At 56.4% G+C, this 12758-nt stretch overlaps 2 protein-coding genes across 2 annotated transcripts; one reads left to right on the top strand and one right to left on the bottom strand.

Annotated features, from left to right (window-relative positions):
- Window positions 1–5: 5 nt before the first annotated feature.
- Window positions 6–5060, top strand: GGS23DRAFT_68490 (SNF2 family N-terminal domain-containing protein). The gene is made up of 3 exons (XM_051521193.1): window positions 6–261; window positions 320–3568; window positions 3628–5060. The coding sequence occupies exons 1-3, from the start codon at window positions 189–191 to the stop codon at window positions 4704–4706; spliced, it is 4401 nt and encodes a 1466-aa protein (XP_051371517.1). The 5' UTR covers window positions 6–188; the 3' UTR covers window positions 4707–5060.
- A 3852-nt stretch (window positions 5061–8912) lies between these two features.
- On the bottom strand, window positions 8913–9658 carry GGS23DRAFT_597119 (uncharacterized protein; the record flags this gene model as incomplete). Its single annotated transcript, XM_051518572.1, has 2 exons — window positions 8913–9427; window positions 9490–9658. The coding sequence occupies 2 exons, from the start codon at window positions 9656–9658 to the stop codon at window positions 8913–8915; spliced, it is 684 nt and encodes a 227-aa protein (XP_051371516.1).
- Window positions 9659–12758: the final 3100 nt, after the last annotated feature.

Genomic DNA, 12758 nt, shown 5'->3' with positions numbered 1-12758 from the left:
ACCCAGCATTCCCCTCCCGTATCCCTTCGTGCATCCTGTTTCCAACACCTTTTTCTTCTATCGCCGCTGCAAGTCATCTCCCGTCCATCCGATCGATCGTCCGACGTCCACGGACACTCAAGAACGGTGCCTACCCACGGCTCCCCAAGCTACGGCATCGCTTATAGTTTGGTGTATCCGCCATCACCATGGGCCGTCCCGGTGCCACGAAGGTCTCACGTCCAAAAGGACCTATCCAAGCCAGGCAGGTCCAGTCAAAAGGTAACATCCCCGTCAAGCGAGAAGCATTTGCGGTCAACAATGGTACTGATGAGCTTAGACCCCTTCCCTCAAGACTTCCTCGGCTTTCTGCATGCCCTCCCATCCGACCCCCCACGCCACGACGAGGCCGACCATCCCGTCGAACCGCCGAAGAAGCGGGCCCGGGTGGAAAGCATCAGGCCGATTCCCGTCGCACGAGAGTCCATCACGGTGAAGCGGCCGGCCCAGTCTGGAATACTGCTTACGGCACCGACGTTGCGCAAGAACGTCAACCGCCACATGAAGCTCCGATACGATGAGGCATCGCACACGCTGGCCGTCTCTTCGAATAGCCGGTTGCCCTGTGGCGCCTTCAGGTCCAATTTGGCCCTAGGCAGCCCCAGACTCGCAGAGAGCACACTAGTCGTGCTTGCTGTGCTAAACCGAAGTCGCGATGCGGATGACGAGGAGGGCTCGCTGTGGGTGAACGTCACCATCAGTCTAGAGAATAAGGACAAGAAGGATCAGATGCAATTCACCTTCGAATTGAATTGGAACCCCTCAGTATATTCCTTGCGACGCCCACCCCAGCGAGCCCTCAGCAAGCAGGTCTTGGACACCTTCTTCGAGAGCGAAAAGCAGGGACTTGACGAGTTCGGGACAGAGTTGTCACCCCGGGCCTTCTACGACGCTTCATTCGCCCCACCGCAGGATCACACTGGTTTCTCCTCTCTCTCGGTTCCCAAGTTGACCTCGAGACTGTATCCCTTCCAAATCAGAGCCCTACAATGGCTCTTGAAAAGGGAGGGGGTCCAGTGGAAAGACCGATGCGCAGATGGAACCCCCGGTCTAGAGCCATTTTCCCCGCCGCTCGCTGATCAACTCCCCTTGTCTTTCAGCGCCGGCAAGGACGCCGACGGAAGTCCCGTTTACGTCAGCGACCTCTATCATGCTGTCACTAGAGATCCGAGCCCGTTTTCCAAGGCCGAGAGCGCTCTCAGAGGCGGAATCCTTGCCGAGGAAATGGGCTTGGGCAAGACGGTCGAGACAATTTCTCTTATCTGCACGCATAAGCGTAGAAGCCTATCGAGGTCGGACGATGACATCGTCGCCTCGGGGCTGCGTCCTAGCGGCGCAACCTTGATCGTCACCCCGGCCACGCTACAGGATCAGTGGGCTTCTGAGCTCTGCAAGCATGCGCCGCACCTCAAGGCGATGGTGTACGATGGTCTAAGGGGCTTCGTCGGAGAGGAGGACGAGCTAGTGTCTGTGATCGCAGGGCACGACGTCGTACTCACGACTTACAACATTCTTCAGGCCGAAATCCACTTCGCAGAGGAACCGCCTAGCCGCTCCATGCGCCACGAGAGAAAGTACCGGCGCCCCAAATCCCCCTTGGTCCAGATATCTTGGTGGAGGGTGTGTCTGGATGAGGCACAGCAGATCGAGAGCGGTGTAAGTGGCGCCGCGAAACTTGCGAGATTGATCCCTCGCATCAACGCTTGGGGCATCACGGGAACGCCAGTTAAGGAAAACATCAAGGATCTCTGGGGGTTGTTGCTATTTCTCCAGCACGAGCCATTCGCTTCTTCCCCGGCCGCATGGGAAGGGTTGATGACCTCTCATCAGCACTTATTCGAGCCTCTTTTCAATCGCGTCTCTCTCCGCCATACGAAGCGCGCCGTTCGGGACGAGTTGGCGCTGCCGCCGCAGAAACGATACATCATAACCGTCCCCTTCAAGGCAATTGAGGAGCAAAATTACCAGGAGCGGTTTACTGCCCTGGCAAGGCGTTGTGGTCTGGATGGGTCCGGCGTGCCCCTGGATGACCAATGGGACCCGGAGAGCCCATATAGGATAGATCAGATGAAAGACGCCCTCGCCGAGCTCAGGCAGACGATTCTGCACCCCTCGCTGGGAGTTGGCTTAGCCCTTCGTGCAGTAGAGCAGAAGAACAAGCCGCTGCGAACAATCGAGGAGGTGTTGGATGTCATGATTGAGCAGTCCGATTCATCGATCAGGGCTGACCAACGCAATTATCTAGCCAAGAAGCTAGAAAGGGGCCAGATATTGGAAGCCCAGTCCAAAGTCGAGGAGGCCATTGCGCTTTGGCAAGAGGTTTTAGACGAGGCCCGGCCAATCGAAGAGGAATGCCGCAAGCAATTGGAAACGGAGTTGGCGAGGGCTCAGCAGGCAGACCCGGACGAGGAGCCGGACGATACCGAGGGCAACAGCTCTCTGAATGACGAAGAAGCCGAGGGAGAAAATGCCCCCAAGCGAGTCAGCGAATGCCGGCGCAAACTTCGATCGATACTCGATATTCGGCACAGGGCGGTTTTCTTCATTGCCAGCGGCTATTACCAGTTGAAGTCTGATGAAGACAAGGTCGACCCCGAATCGGAAGAGTTCAAGACGCTGGAACAGAAGGAGGTCAGCGGGTACGAGATGGCAAGGACCATCCGTAACGAGATTTTACACGAGGCGCGCAAGAAGGCTAGTTCTTATATATCCAGGATCCGGGAGAAGGCGGAAGCACAGTCGTTTGTCGAGATTCCGGAAATGGAATGCCCTCCGCTCCACGGCCTGGAAAGCAGGCTAGTTCTAGCCGACTTGGAGCTTCTCAGCGAGGCTCTCGACGGACAAGCAAATCTTATTGACGAGTGGCGGGAAGAAATCATCCAAATGTTGGCCAAGCCACTTGTGGACGAGGACGAGGAGCATGAGATCACGGGCGACGAGTACGAGGATTCGACGAAGATTCAGGACGAGCTCATGGTATATACCTTAGCTATGAGAGCGGCCATCGCCGACCGACAGGATGCGATCTCTGGCTTGGAAAACGAGAGGATCAGGTATGACACCCGTTTTGCGGAGAGACAAGCACAGAACGGGGAGGGACATGCTCCTGCGAAGGTCCTTGCCTTGCTCCAACAACGCCAGCAAGCCAAGCCGTCAGGCCATGGGACCTCTTTCCGAGGCATCATAACCGACCTCCGGGAGTTAGCAACGAAGCTGCGCTACGATGTCAACAACGGGAGCAGCCGTGCCAGGGTTGAGCTGGAGATTGTCGAACAGCAGCTACGGCTGCTACAAGGGCAGAGCAGTGCGCAGAACAAGGCCTCCCTATCTCTAGAACGAGAGCTGGACGGCTTCGTCGCAGCCTTGAACGCTCGCGTCGAATTCTACAGACAATTGCAGGCCGTCTCTGACACAGTCGCCCCTCTCGGCGCAGAACGTCAAAAGAACCTCGACTCGACCGCAGAGATGGAGCGGAATGAGCGGGTCTTGCAGCACCGGATCGCCCTCGCGCTATCGAAGCACCGCTACTGTAAGCACCCTTCTACTTTATTTGCTCGTGTGCGTGAGCAATACTGACCTGCGTTGCAGTGGTCCACCTCAAAGAAGCCGGTCAAGACTCGGACGAAGTTTGCGTCATCTGCCAGTCGTCCTTCACGATAGGAATCCTCACCGTCTGCGGCCACCAGTTCTGCAAGGAGTGCCTCGTAGCTTGGTTTAAGGCCAGCCGTAGCTGTCCCGTTTGCAAAAAGCAACTCACGTCGGCGATGCTACACGATATAACGCTGAAGAAACAGGATCTGAAGGTCCACCAAGAGCATCCCCGCACCTCCGGGGATGTGAACTCGGGCACCAAAGCAAGGAATTTCGGTATCTATTCCCAGTTCAGCAGCGAGAAGCTCGAGACCATCAAGGGGATCGACCTCCACGGACGGTCCTATGGTACCAAGGTGGATACTCTCATTAGACACCTGCTGTGGTTGCGCATAGAGGACCCGGGTGCCAAGTCGGTCGTCTTCTCGCAGTTCGGTCGGTTCTTAGATGTCCTCAGCCCAATCCTGCAGCAATACGGTATCGGGTTCACTTCTTTCAGGATGAAGAACGGCATCAAGCGGTTTAAGGAAGACCCAGGCATCGAATGCTTCCTCATGGATGCCAGGGCCCACGCCAGCGGTCTCAATCTGGTGAATGCCAGCCACGTGCTGCTGTGCGAGCCTCTCTTGAACACGGCGCTGGAGCTCCAGGCCATCGCTCGAGTGGATCGGATCGGCCAAGAGCACGAGACGACAGTGTGGCTCTACCTGACGGAGGGCACGGTGGAGGAGTCCATCTACGACCTATCGATCCAGCGCCGCCTCGAGCATCTAGGCAAGAACACCAAGGGCAAGTCTAAGGAGTCTACGCCCGAGGTCTCGGACTTGAACCTCGAGGTAGCGAACTCTCTGGAGCTAGAGCAGGCGCCCCTGTCTAGACTCATGAACAAGAACCAGAGGCTCGGGGAGGCCGTTGACAAGAACGACCTCTGGCAGTGCCTGTTCGGGAACGCCAGCAAGGCGAGCACGTCGACGGATGAGCGGCTCAACGACCCCGCCGTCATCGGCTTCCTCGCTAGCGAGGCGGTGGAAGCGAGGCGGCTGGGCCAGGCCAGAGGTGAGGGTGCAGCGCTGTGACATTGCTGCGGGTATCTCTCTCTATCACGACTACGGTCTACGGAACGTGGGGGCGAAACCACAGGACCTAGCTGTTTCCTCTCAGCAGGCTCCTGACAGCGTAACTAGTTGATTTTCAGACTGACGCTATGCATACCGACGCTGTGCATACGTCCACCTGCAAGCCCGGATCGGGGAACACCCGGAGCGATACGAGCTGTGGCGCGGGGCGATGGCAGGGGTGCATCTCGTCCTATACTGTCCTATCTTCCGCACTGCTCACCTATCCTGCACTATACTCCTGCTATACTGATTTTGATACCCATGCTTGCGACTGCCGCTTTAACGGGAACAAAATAGACGGAGATACGAAGCGATGATGAATAAACAGAAGAGTCTCACGTCAACGAAGAAGCGGAACAGTGTAACGTGTGACTAGCCGGCTGAACTAGCCTCTTTATCTAGCCCGTCGGGCGTAGGAGGGCAGAAGTTCGAGTGACGGCGTAGGATGTGTGCGTGTGTGTTAAGTAACGTGGTGTGCGGTGCTCCCCCTGGTTGGGTACAGCAGCCATGGGCGTCATCAAGCGGGGGCGGATCTAGAACTCGACCGTCTGCCGGGGAGGTGTAGGTGTAGGTAAGCGGCGAGGCTAGGTCAGGTCAGGTCAGAGTGGCATCGTCGCGTAAGACCCAGAGGCGGATAAGCAAGACTGGACTGACGGTCTCGACAAGATGGAGAAAAGGGGAGGGGGGAGGGATGACCCGGGAACTTGGGCGGGAGAGGGAGCAGGGGAGGGGAGGGGGAAGGGAGGGGCGTGGGCGAACGAGAGTACGGGAACGAGAAAGCTAGCTAGCTCGACGATGGGTCTTGTAGAGACATGGTGGTGGTGGTGGGGGTGGTGGTGATGGGAGGCTGTGCGGGCCTGGATAGATGATGATGGACTGGCTTGAGTGGACGCGGCCGGCGCTCACTCCCACCCACCCCCCCCCCCCTCCCTTCACCACCGTGTCCTATCCGACCCTGATCGAACGAGGGCACACGAGCAAGTTAAGTTTATGCAGGCGTGTCGTCGCCAGGACTGAGGCGGGGCGCGTAATCGTACTAGCCTGGGAGCGGTAAAGGCGGGACGTAGGGCTGGCTGGCCGGTGAGGGAGTGGGCAACGCGGTGGTGAGGAGCAGGGATGGATGGTGGAGAGAGAGGAGAGGGTGTGTGTGTGTGTGTGTGGGCGATGGGGAAGAGGGGGGGTTGTCCTCCTCCTCCTCCTCCTCCTCCTCCTTTCCATCGTCACCGTCGTCGTCACCATCGCCCGCCCACCTCATCCTCCCACCTCGCAGGACTCCTCCTGCTGCAGCCACCCGGCTTACTTATTTCCCCTCCCTCAGTCTCCCTTCCCACCCTGTGCGCCCGCCTATTATACGTACCTACGCGTCCACGTCCTACATGTCCACGGAGAAAAAAAAATATACACACACAACGCATGCACGCCCGTAGCCCCCTTCCGCTATATGGACACGCAGGATGTGCAGCTGCGCGCGCGTGCAGGCATACATGTAGGCATATGCTCGGCCTGCATCGGGGCCCAGAGATTCCGCGCGCAGGGTTCCGCGGGATCGTCGGCGCCCGCGTCGCACGAGCGAACGGATCGCCCCGGATGTGCGAGGTAAATAAATGAGCTGGGCGGCTGCCTGCTAGCAGCCCGCGTAGAGCGGTCGCGCGGGAAGGGGGGAGGAGGAGGAGTTGGGAGGATGAAGGGGGAGGAGGACGAGGACGACGAAAGTTAGGAAGAGAGAGCAGGAGAAGGAGAAGGAGAGAGAGAGAGAGGTCGTCGATCGAGATCGTCTGTCTCTGCTTCCCAGCGACACCCGATACTGACGCGCAGCCTTTCAGCCCGTCAGCTCAGCCTCGTCGCTCCCTCGTCGGATCGCCGCTCGCCTGTGGCGCAAAGACGTCGTCGAACAGGCTCAGGCTCTCGGCGTAGGAAACGGGATGGGACGAGAGGATTCTCGCTACTTGTGTGTATATATATATAGAAATATGCCTGTATACTTATAGATACATACCTGTGGATCCTGAGGCATTCAACCTTACTTAATCAAACGGCGGCCTGTACTCATAGTTGATTGACTACCCTCGGCACTTCAGGAGTCGAGCTAATATTGGCTATAAAAGGAGCTATAGATAAGCTCGTCAATTAGTAGTTAGCCCATAGTTATCCTCCTAATACCTCCTAGATCAACGGCATCAGGTTTCAGCATCCTAAGATTCTAACACTAGTTACTTACTAACTGGTGTTGTGGGATCACAGGAAGCGGGACTAAGCCAAAACGCACATACCTAACATAAGTAGATACCTAGGTACCTAAGGTAGGTAGGTGGACAAGGAGGTAGGTATGTACCTAATATATGCGTGCCGGTACCTTCTACCTAAATGCAGGGGTAAACACGTAGGTTAGGTACCTATAGAAATGTGAACATATGTACGGACGGGTGCATATGCAGGTAACCCCGTCGACGAACCCCGCCTACTCATGCGCATCCTGATGGAAGGCAGGGAATAGGTATTGCATATGCAAAATATGCACATGTGAGAGGACGGAGGGAGACTTCACGTTTTTCCTCGCCCTCTTCTAGAAGCCTGTCTCGAAGGATTCCCTCCCCCAATCTCCCGCCTAGATATGTATATGTGATGTATATGTGTATGCGTATGTGTATGTAGGCACGTACATATGTGGGAGACGAGTCAAGTCAATAAGTTGGGCAGCCGGATGCCGAAAGCAACCTCCGAACCCGACTTTGTCTTCCTCACCCCTCCTTTGAGAGACAGAGAGAGAGAGAGAGAGAGAGAGAGTGGGAGCGAGAGAGACGCCCACACCCTTCCCCTTCTTCCCCTGGACGGGACCGAACCGACATGCTGCATACGTGCAGGTAGAACGACAGGACGACGCGCCCAGGCGCCTTGCCAGAAACTATACCCGGTACGCTCAGCCATGCAACTATTCCCAACCCCCGATGCGGATTAGCGCGTGCCCCCTTGCAGGGCTCGACCGAGGGTGGACCATTTTCGTCTCTTCCCAACACGAGAGAGACAGGCAGCGACCAGTGCCGAATTCGCCTAAGCTAACGTGACGGATGGACGTACTTACTACTACACAACTTCTCAACCCCCTCTCTCCCCCCCCCCGCGGGACGAAATCCCGGCGCGCAGGCATCAGAAGCGAGGAAGCAGATACCGAGGCCTAAGGGAAGCCGATGTTTACCTGAGACAGGTGTCGTTTTCTCGGGATCTGGCCCGACGAAACGACCATGCCTCTCCGTCCCCCGCGTGTCTTCTGACTAAGTCATCTGTCTATGGTCAATATAATGTATGATGTAAGTGACTGACTTATTGGCCACGCCACCCATCATCGCCGCCCGTAATTCGCGGCGTCGCCATGACCGCATGTCTGAGTTGGTAACCTATACCTATTTCCCCTCCATCGTACGAGCGATAGGAAAACTCTTGCGAAAGAAGAAAAGGGAAAAAAAAGGGAAGAAAAAAGAGGAACGAAAAAGCTCGGCGCCGTGGCACTTGTCGGCCTCCCGCACGCGTACATTGAAGGACGCACTGAAGGACGGATAGCCATGTGAGCATACAGACATATATGCATGGGTAGGAAGAGGGAGAATTCGCCGCAGCCGCCCCATCCTTCCCCTTCTCGTACCACGCCTGCGCCGCAACGGCTATTCCCAACTGAACCTCCCCCCCCTAGCATCCAAACTTCTGCCTCCGTAAATCATGTTAGGAGACGCAAACGAGATCAGACAAAAGATGGTGTAGGTATCTGGGTATATCTAGCGAGGTCGGTAACGTTTCATTACCGAGACGGGGGTATTCTACAAAGGGTGGGAAGGCGAGGGGGAAGAAGAAATAATCTGCGTCGTATACATGGGCCAATCATAATGATCATAACGTAGAAGAGAAAGGGGGGGGGGGGAGAAGAGGAAAAAAGCAGTGCCAGAAATATTGTGAAGTGGGACGTCTCGTCCTACAATAGACATCTTTCGCAGCATAAGTCGCCAACCATTCACGCTCGTGCTCAAACCGTCCGAAAAAAATATCCGTAGGCCGCCTCTCGTCAGCAGCGTCCATCGAGCCTCGGAACCGTGCTATATGCATGAGCTCGATAGTCAACTCCGCCACACACACACACACACACACACTCTCTCTCTCTCTCGCCCGCTCTTACGTTTAGCGATACGAGGAACCGTAGCCGCCACGACCGTGACCGCTGCTACTGCCGCTACCGTTAGGGCTCATGTCGTAGTAGTAGGACGACACCTCTTCGTAGTAGCAGTCGTCCCCCCCGCTGCTATTCGTCGCGCTGCTGCCGTAGCTGATGGCCGGCTGCTGGCGGTAATGCTGATAGAGGCCGTCGCCGCCGCCGCCACCGCCGCTGCCACCGCCGCTGCCACCACCGCTGCTCCTGCTGCCGCCCCCGCCCGAGGTCGTCTCGTAGAACTGCGGGGCGCTGTCGTGGCAGGCCCCGTAGCCGCCAGACTTGCCGCTGCTCCGCCTGCTCTCCGTCTCGTGGCCCCTGGTCAATACGTGCCGCATGTTGAGGCTTCCCCACGGCAGCCCCGAGAGCTCAGACTCATCTTCTGCCGCCAGCTCATCCGAGCAAGGGAGACGATAGCTGCTGCCCGCATGTTCCCTATCTCGAGACTCTCGCTCCGCTTTTTCCTTTTGCTCCCTAGCTTTTTCTCCTGTGGGTCTAGTGTCAGCCTACGTCTCCTCTCTCCCGTTCTAGAATGTCAGGTATGCGTACGGAACTTGCGTTGTGCGAGTCGATTTTGTATGCGTCTCCGCTCCTCGGGCTCCGTCACGTCGGTCCAGTCGTCGTTCGTGACCTTGGCCCTCGACTTCGAAGGCTTCTTCGGGCTTGGCTCGTTCTGCTGCTTGGTCGCATAAGAAGCCGCATTGCTTTGATAGTCCATGCTTGAGATCGACTTGAGTGTGGGCGGAAACCCCCTCGAGGGACCGGCAAAGGCTGGTAGGGGAAAGGAGATGAATTGCTTGTCGTTGATAAGAGTGTCGTAACACGCGGCCACCCGCTGAGCTAGTGGCTAGCTGATGCCTCTGAGTTTCGTTCTGAGTAGTTAATAGGCAGCCTGGCCGGACCGTATGGTGATGTCAGGGAGTTCTGGGATTAGAAGGTCTTATAATGTAGTGGAGAACGTCGCCGTGTGCCTCTTCCTTTTCCTTTTCCTTTTTTTTTTCCTCAATGCGGGTGCGGAGAAATAAGCATAACGATCAGGCGGCGGGAGGAGGCTTAGAAGTAGACTCTGCTTGCAGTATTCCTGTGTCTGAAGAGACGGCTTGGGGGCTGCTTCCTACTCGGCTCGCGGGATGCAACTCGGAAACCCAACAGGATTGAGAACATGGGTATTTCGACAAAGGCACGGTGTATTCTTTAGATGAGGTAATCGGGGCCCTCTTTGATACCACTTGCTTGGGCTGAGACTAGGCTTCTTACTGTCGGGGCTTATGATGCTTGTTTATATTCGCCGGGGACTTGCCTGGTGATAGGGAGTGAGGCATACTAATACTAAAAATGGCGAGGAGGTGTGTATGTATGTGCGTGTGCGATAACTAACCTGCAGCAGCAAGTCTGACGAGGTGACAATCGAGCAACCTGGATTCAAGCCACGATTGCAACCTGAGAGACGCATTAATTAATTCAGGAGCAGGCCTCGGACAGGGCTCATCTGCACGCATGTCAGACATCCTGCAGTATAAGAGAGCTTCGTAGCAACGAGGCCGACTGACTGAGCTTGCAGGGCCACAGACACTGGGCGACTGAGAAGGTCTTCTGAATTGATATCCCTCGAGAGGCCTGCTTGCGCCGGGGCCTAGTCAGCCTTCGACGGCTTTCGTCGGGATGCCAAGCCGCCCCCCGTTTATCCTAGTCAGGGAGAAGTCATCGAAGCCGAAAAGGTGATAGGTGATCGACAGGACGATGCAGTCACGATTAGTATCGACCCTGTTCGTGAGTCTAGTGGACCCAGGGGGGGAAACAATAGAAAACGAAGTACGCAGACCATCCAGTCTGCAAGGGGAAACGGCGAAGTCGTTGGCTAGCTGTTCTTAGTGTGGATCGGTGCGTGGTATAATGAGAGGGTGTGGTCTGTGACCTCACCGGCGGCAAGCGGTTGAGTGGCTTTGACTGGCCTCCCCCCCTCGGACCTACTGGCCGGGAAAAAAAAACGAGTTGTGCCTAGGGATGATTTGACAGGTGCCACGAGCCATCCGCCGTCTTGTTCGTTCGGGGAATCCAGGGTGGGGGACGAAGGATCCGGGATATCACCTATACGACATCATATTCTCGTGGTCTGCTTCAGCTACTGCTAGGTGTGATGTTGAGTATAGCGCCTTAGGCGGTTGGGAGGGACGCCGGCTCCTATTCGCCGGCTGCCCGGCGGAGAAAGGGGGCTAGCGGATCGAGCAACGGTTGTCCGCCAAAATGTAACGCGTGACGATCATCCTGGGTTTCTGAAATGGTCGGTAGGCAAGAGGGAACGACGAGCTTGGACAGGGCTTCTGTCACTCACCACACCCCTCCCCTCCCCTCCCCACGGTCTCGTCTCGTCTAGAATTGCTTTTCTTCTTTTGCTTTCTCATTACCGCCCCTGGCCGCGGCTTGTGCTTTCGTGGGTCTCGTGACCCTTGTCCGATGCGTGACGAGATGCGGTCCTGTGCTTTTCGAGGGCCATAGTACCTCGGAAGGGGTGTTTGGTTTCCCCCAAGATGTAAACTGGAGGCATCGTCGTAAACGGCTGGCCGAAAAGGAGGTTACGGTTGACTCCGTCGCGTGTTGCCCACGTGCGGCTGAAATACCAAGACACGTTGCTGATCCTTCAACCTATCTCGTACGTACGGAACCACGAGAGGACTCTGGTATTACTATGAAGACACCAACTGCCGAATCCTAGTAATCAAGAGAGAGATCGTCTCAAGTCTCGCAAAGGTACCAGACGGCGCATGGTCGAGCCCTGGTTGGTGTCCACCTGGCTGCATACCCGTTCAGGTCCCTCGTTCAAGCAGGTTTAAATGAGTGGATCGGAAACAGGGGACCCCGGCAGGCTGATGGGCATCGAGAGTCGATGTGTGTGGGTAGAGGGGCGAAGGCCCTCCTAGAGCCACGAGCTTCTCTTGGCGGGCGGTCTGTCACACTGCAGACTGCAAGATGAGGGCAGAACTTTAAAGGTCCCAGCCCTAACAACTTATCGTACATATGCAATGCGCAGCAGCAGCCTGTCTGGGTGACCACCCCATCGTTGCTGTCGTTGTCGTTACTGTTGTTCCGCCGCCCGGGGGTTGCTGTTGTGACCTCGTAATGTGGTGCGCAGTACGGCTGACAGCCTCCATCCGTGCAGGGTACATGCAACATCGAGAGGGATGCGAGACTATCGAAAACGACACCGAGCATGACTGTGGTGGTTAGGATGCCATCGTATCCGCGTGCCTGAGACATGAGTACGTAGTAATCGGACGGCTGAAGAACGTGGGACGGCAATTCCGCCTTGCCAAGGTTAGCCACCATGAATCGACGTCTTGGTCCCGGCGCCCGAGCCATAAGCTGTCGCCCTTGTTCTTGGTCTCCGGGAGCAGCCACGGGAGCCAGCTAGTGATAAACGCATCCTGCCGATCAGGTAACTTCAGACGTCTGAGACATTGTTGCCCGTGCAGATCTAGGCGCCATGCCTTGGAAAAACAACGCCCCATCACCGTGTGGGCGTTAGGTGTGCCTGTCTTGCGGTGAAGTCTCCTAGATCATCTCCGCACGTGGGCGGCAATTCAGCTCGCAACATCAGATTATATATAGGCACCACATACTACGCAGAGCACACGCGCCACGCACCACACAAGTCGAACGCCCTTCCAGACCCCTCCACACACCATCCACTAGGATGGAAACGTAGATTCCGAGAAATTTGCATTTGGGGCGCTGCCGTCCGGGCAATTGGAATTCGACTTTCAGAGACTGTACCGGTGCTGAGCAATATGGCGTCCAATGACCGAACAGATCATCCCACG

Source organism: Durotheca rogersii (assembly GCF_024521655.1).
Source record: "Durotheca rogersii strain YMJ 92031201 chromosome Unknown GGS23scaffold_11, whole genome shotgun sequence".
NCBI classification, from domain to species: Eukaryota; Fungi; Ascomycota; class Sordariomycetes; order Xylariales; family Xylariaceae; genus Durotheca; species Durotheca rogersii.
The sequence above is the reverse complement of the archived record's forward strand: the minus strand, read 5'-3'. Positions and strand labels throughout refer to the sequence as shown.

Coding starts and splice junctions, on each gene's coding strand:
- GGS23DRAFT_68490 (XM_051521193.1), top strand. CDS start 189: ATGGGCCGTCCCGGTGCCACGAAGGTCTCACGTCCAAAAGGACCTATC. Junction 262..319: donor CAGGCAGGTCCAGTCAAAAG/GTAACATCCCCG, acceptor TGATGAGCTTAG/ACCCCTTCCCTCAAGACTTC. Junction 3,569..3,627: donor GCTATCGAAGCACCGCTACT/GTAAGCACCCTT, acceptor CCTGCGTTGCAG/TGGTCCACCTCAAAGAAGCC.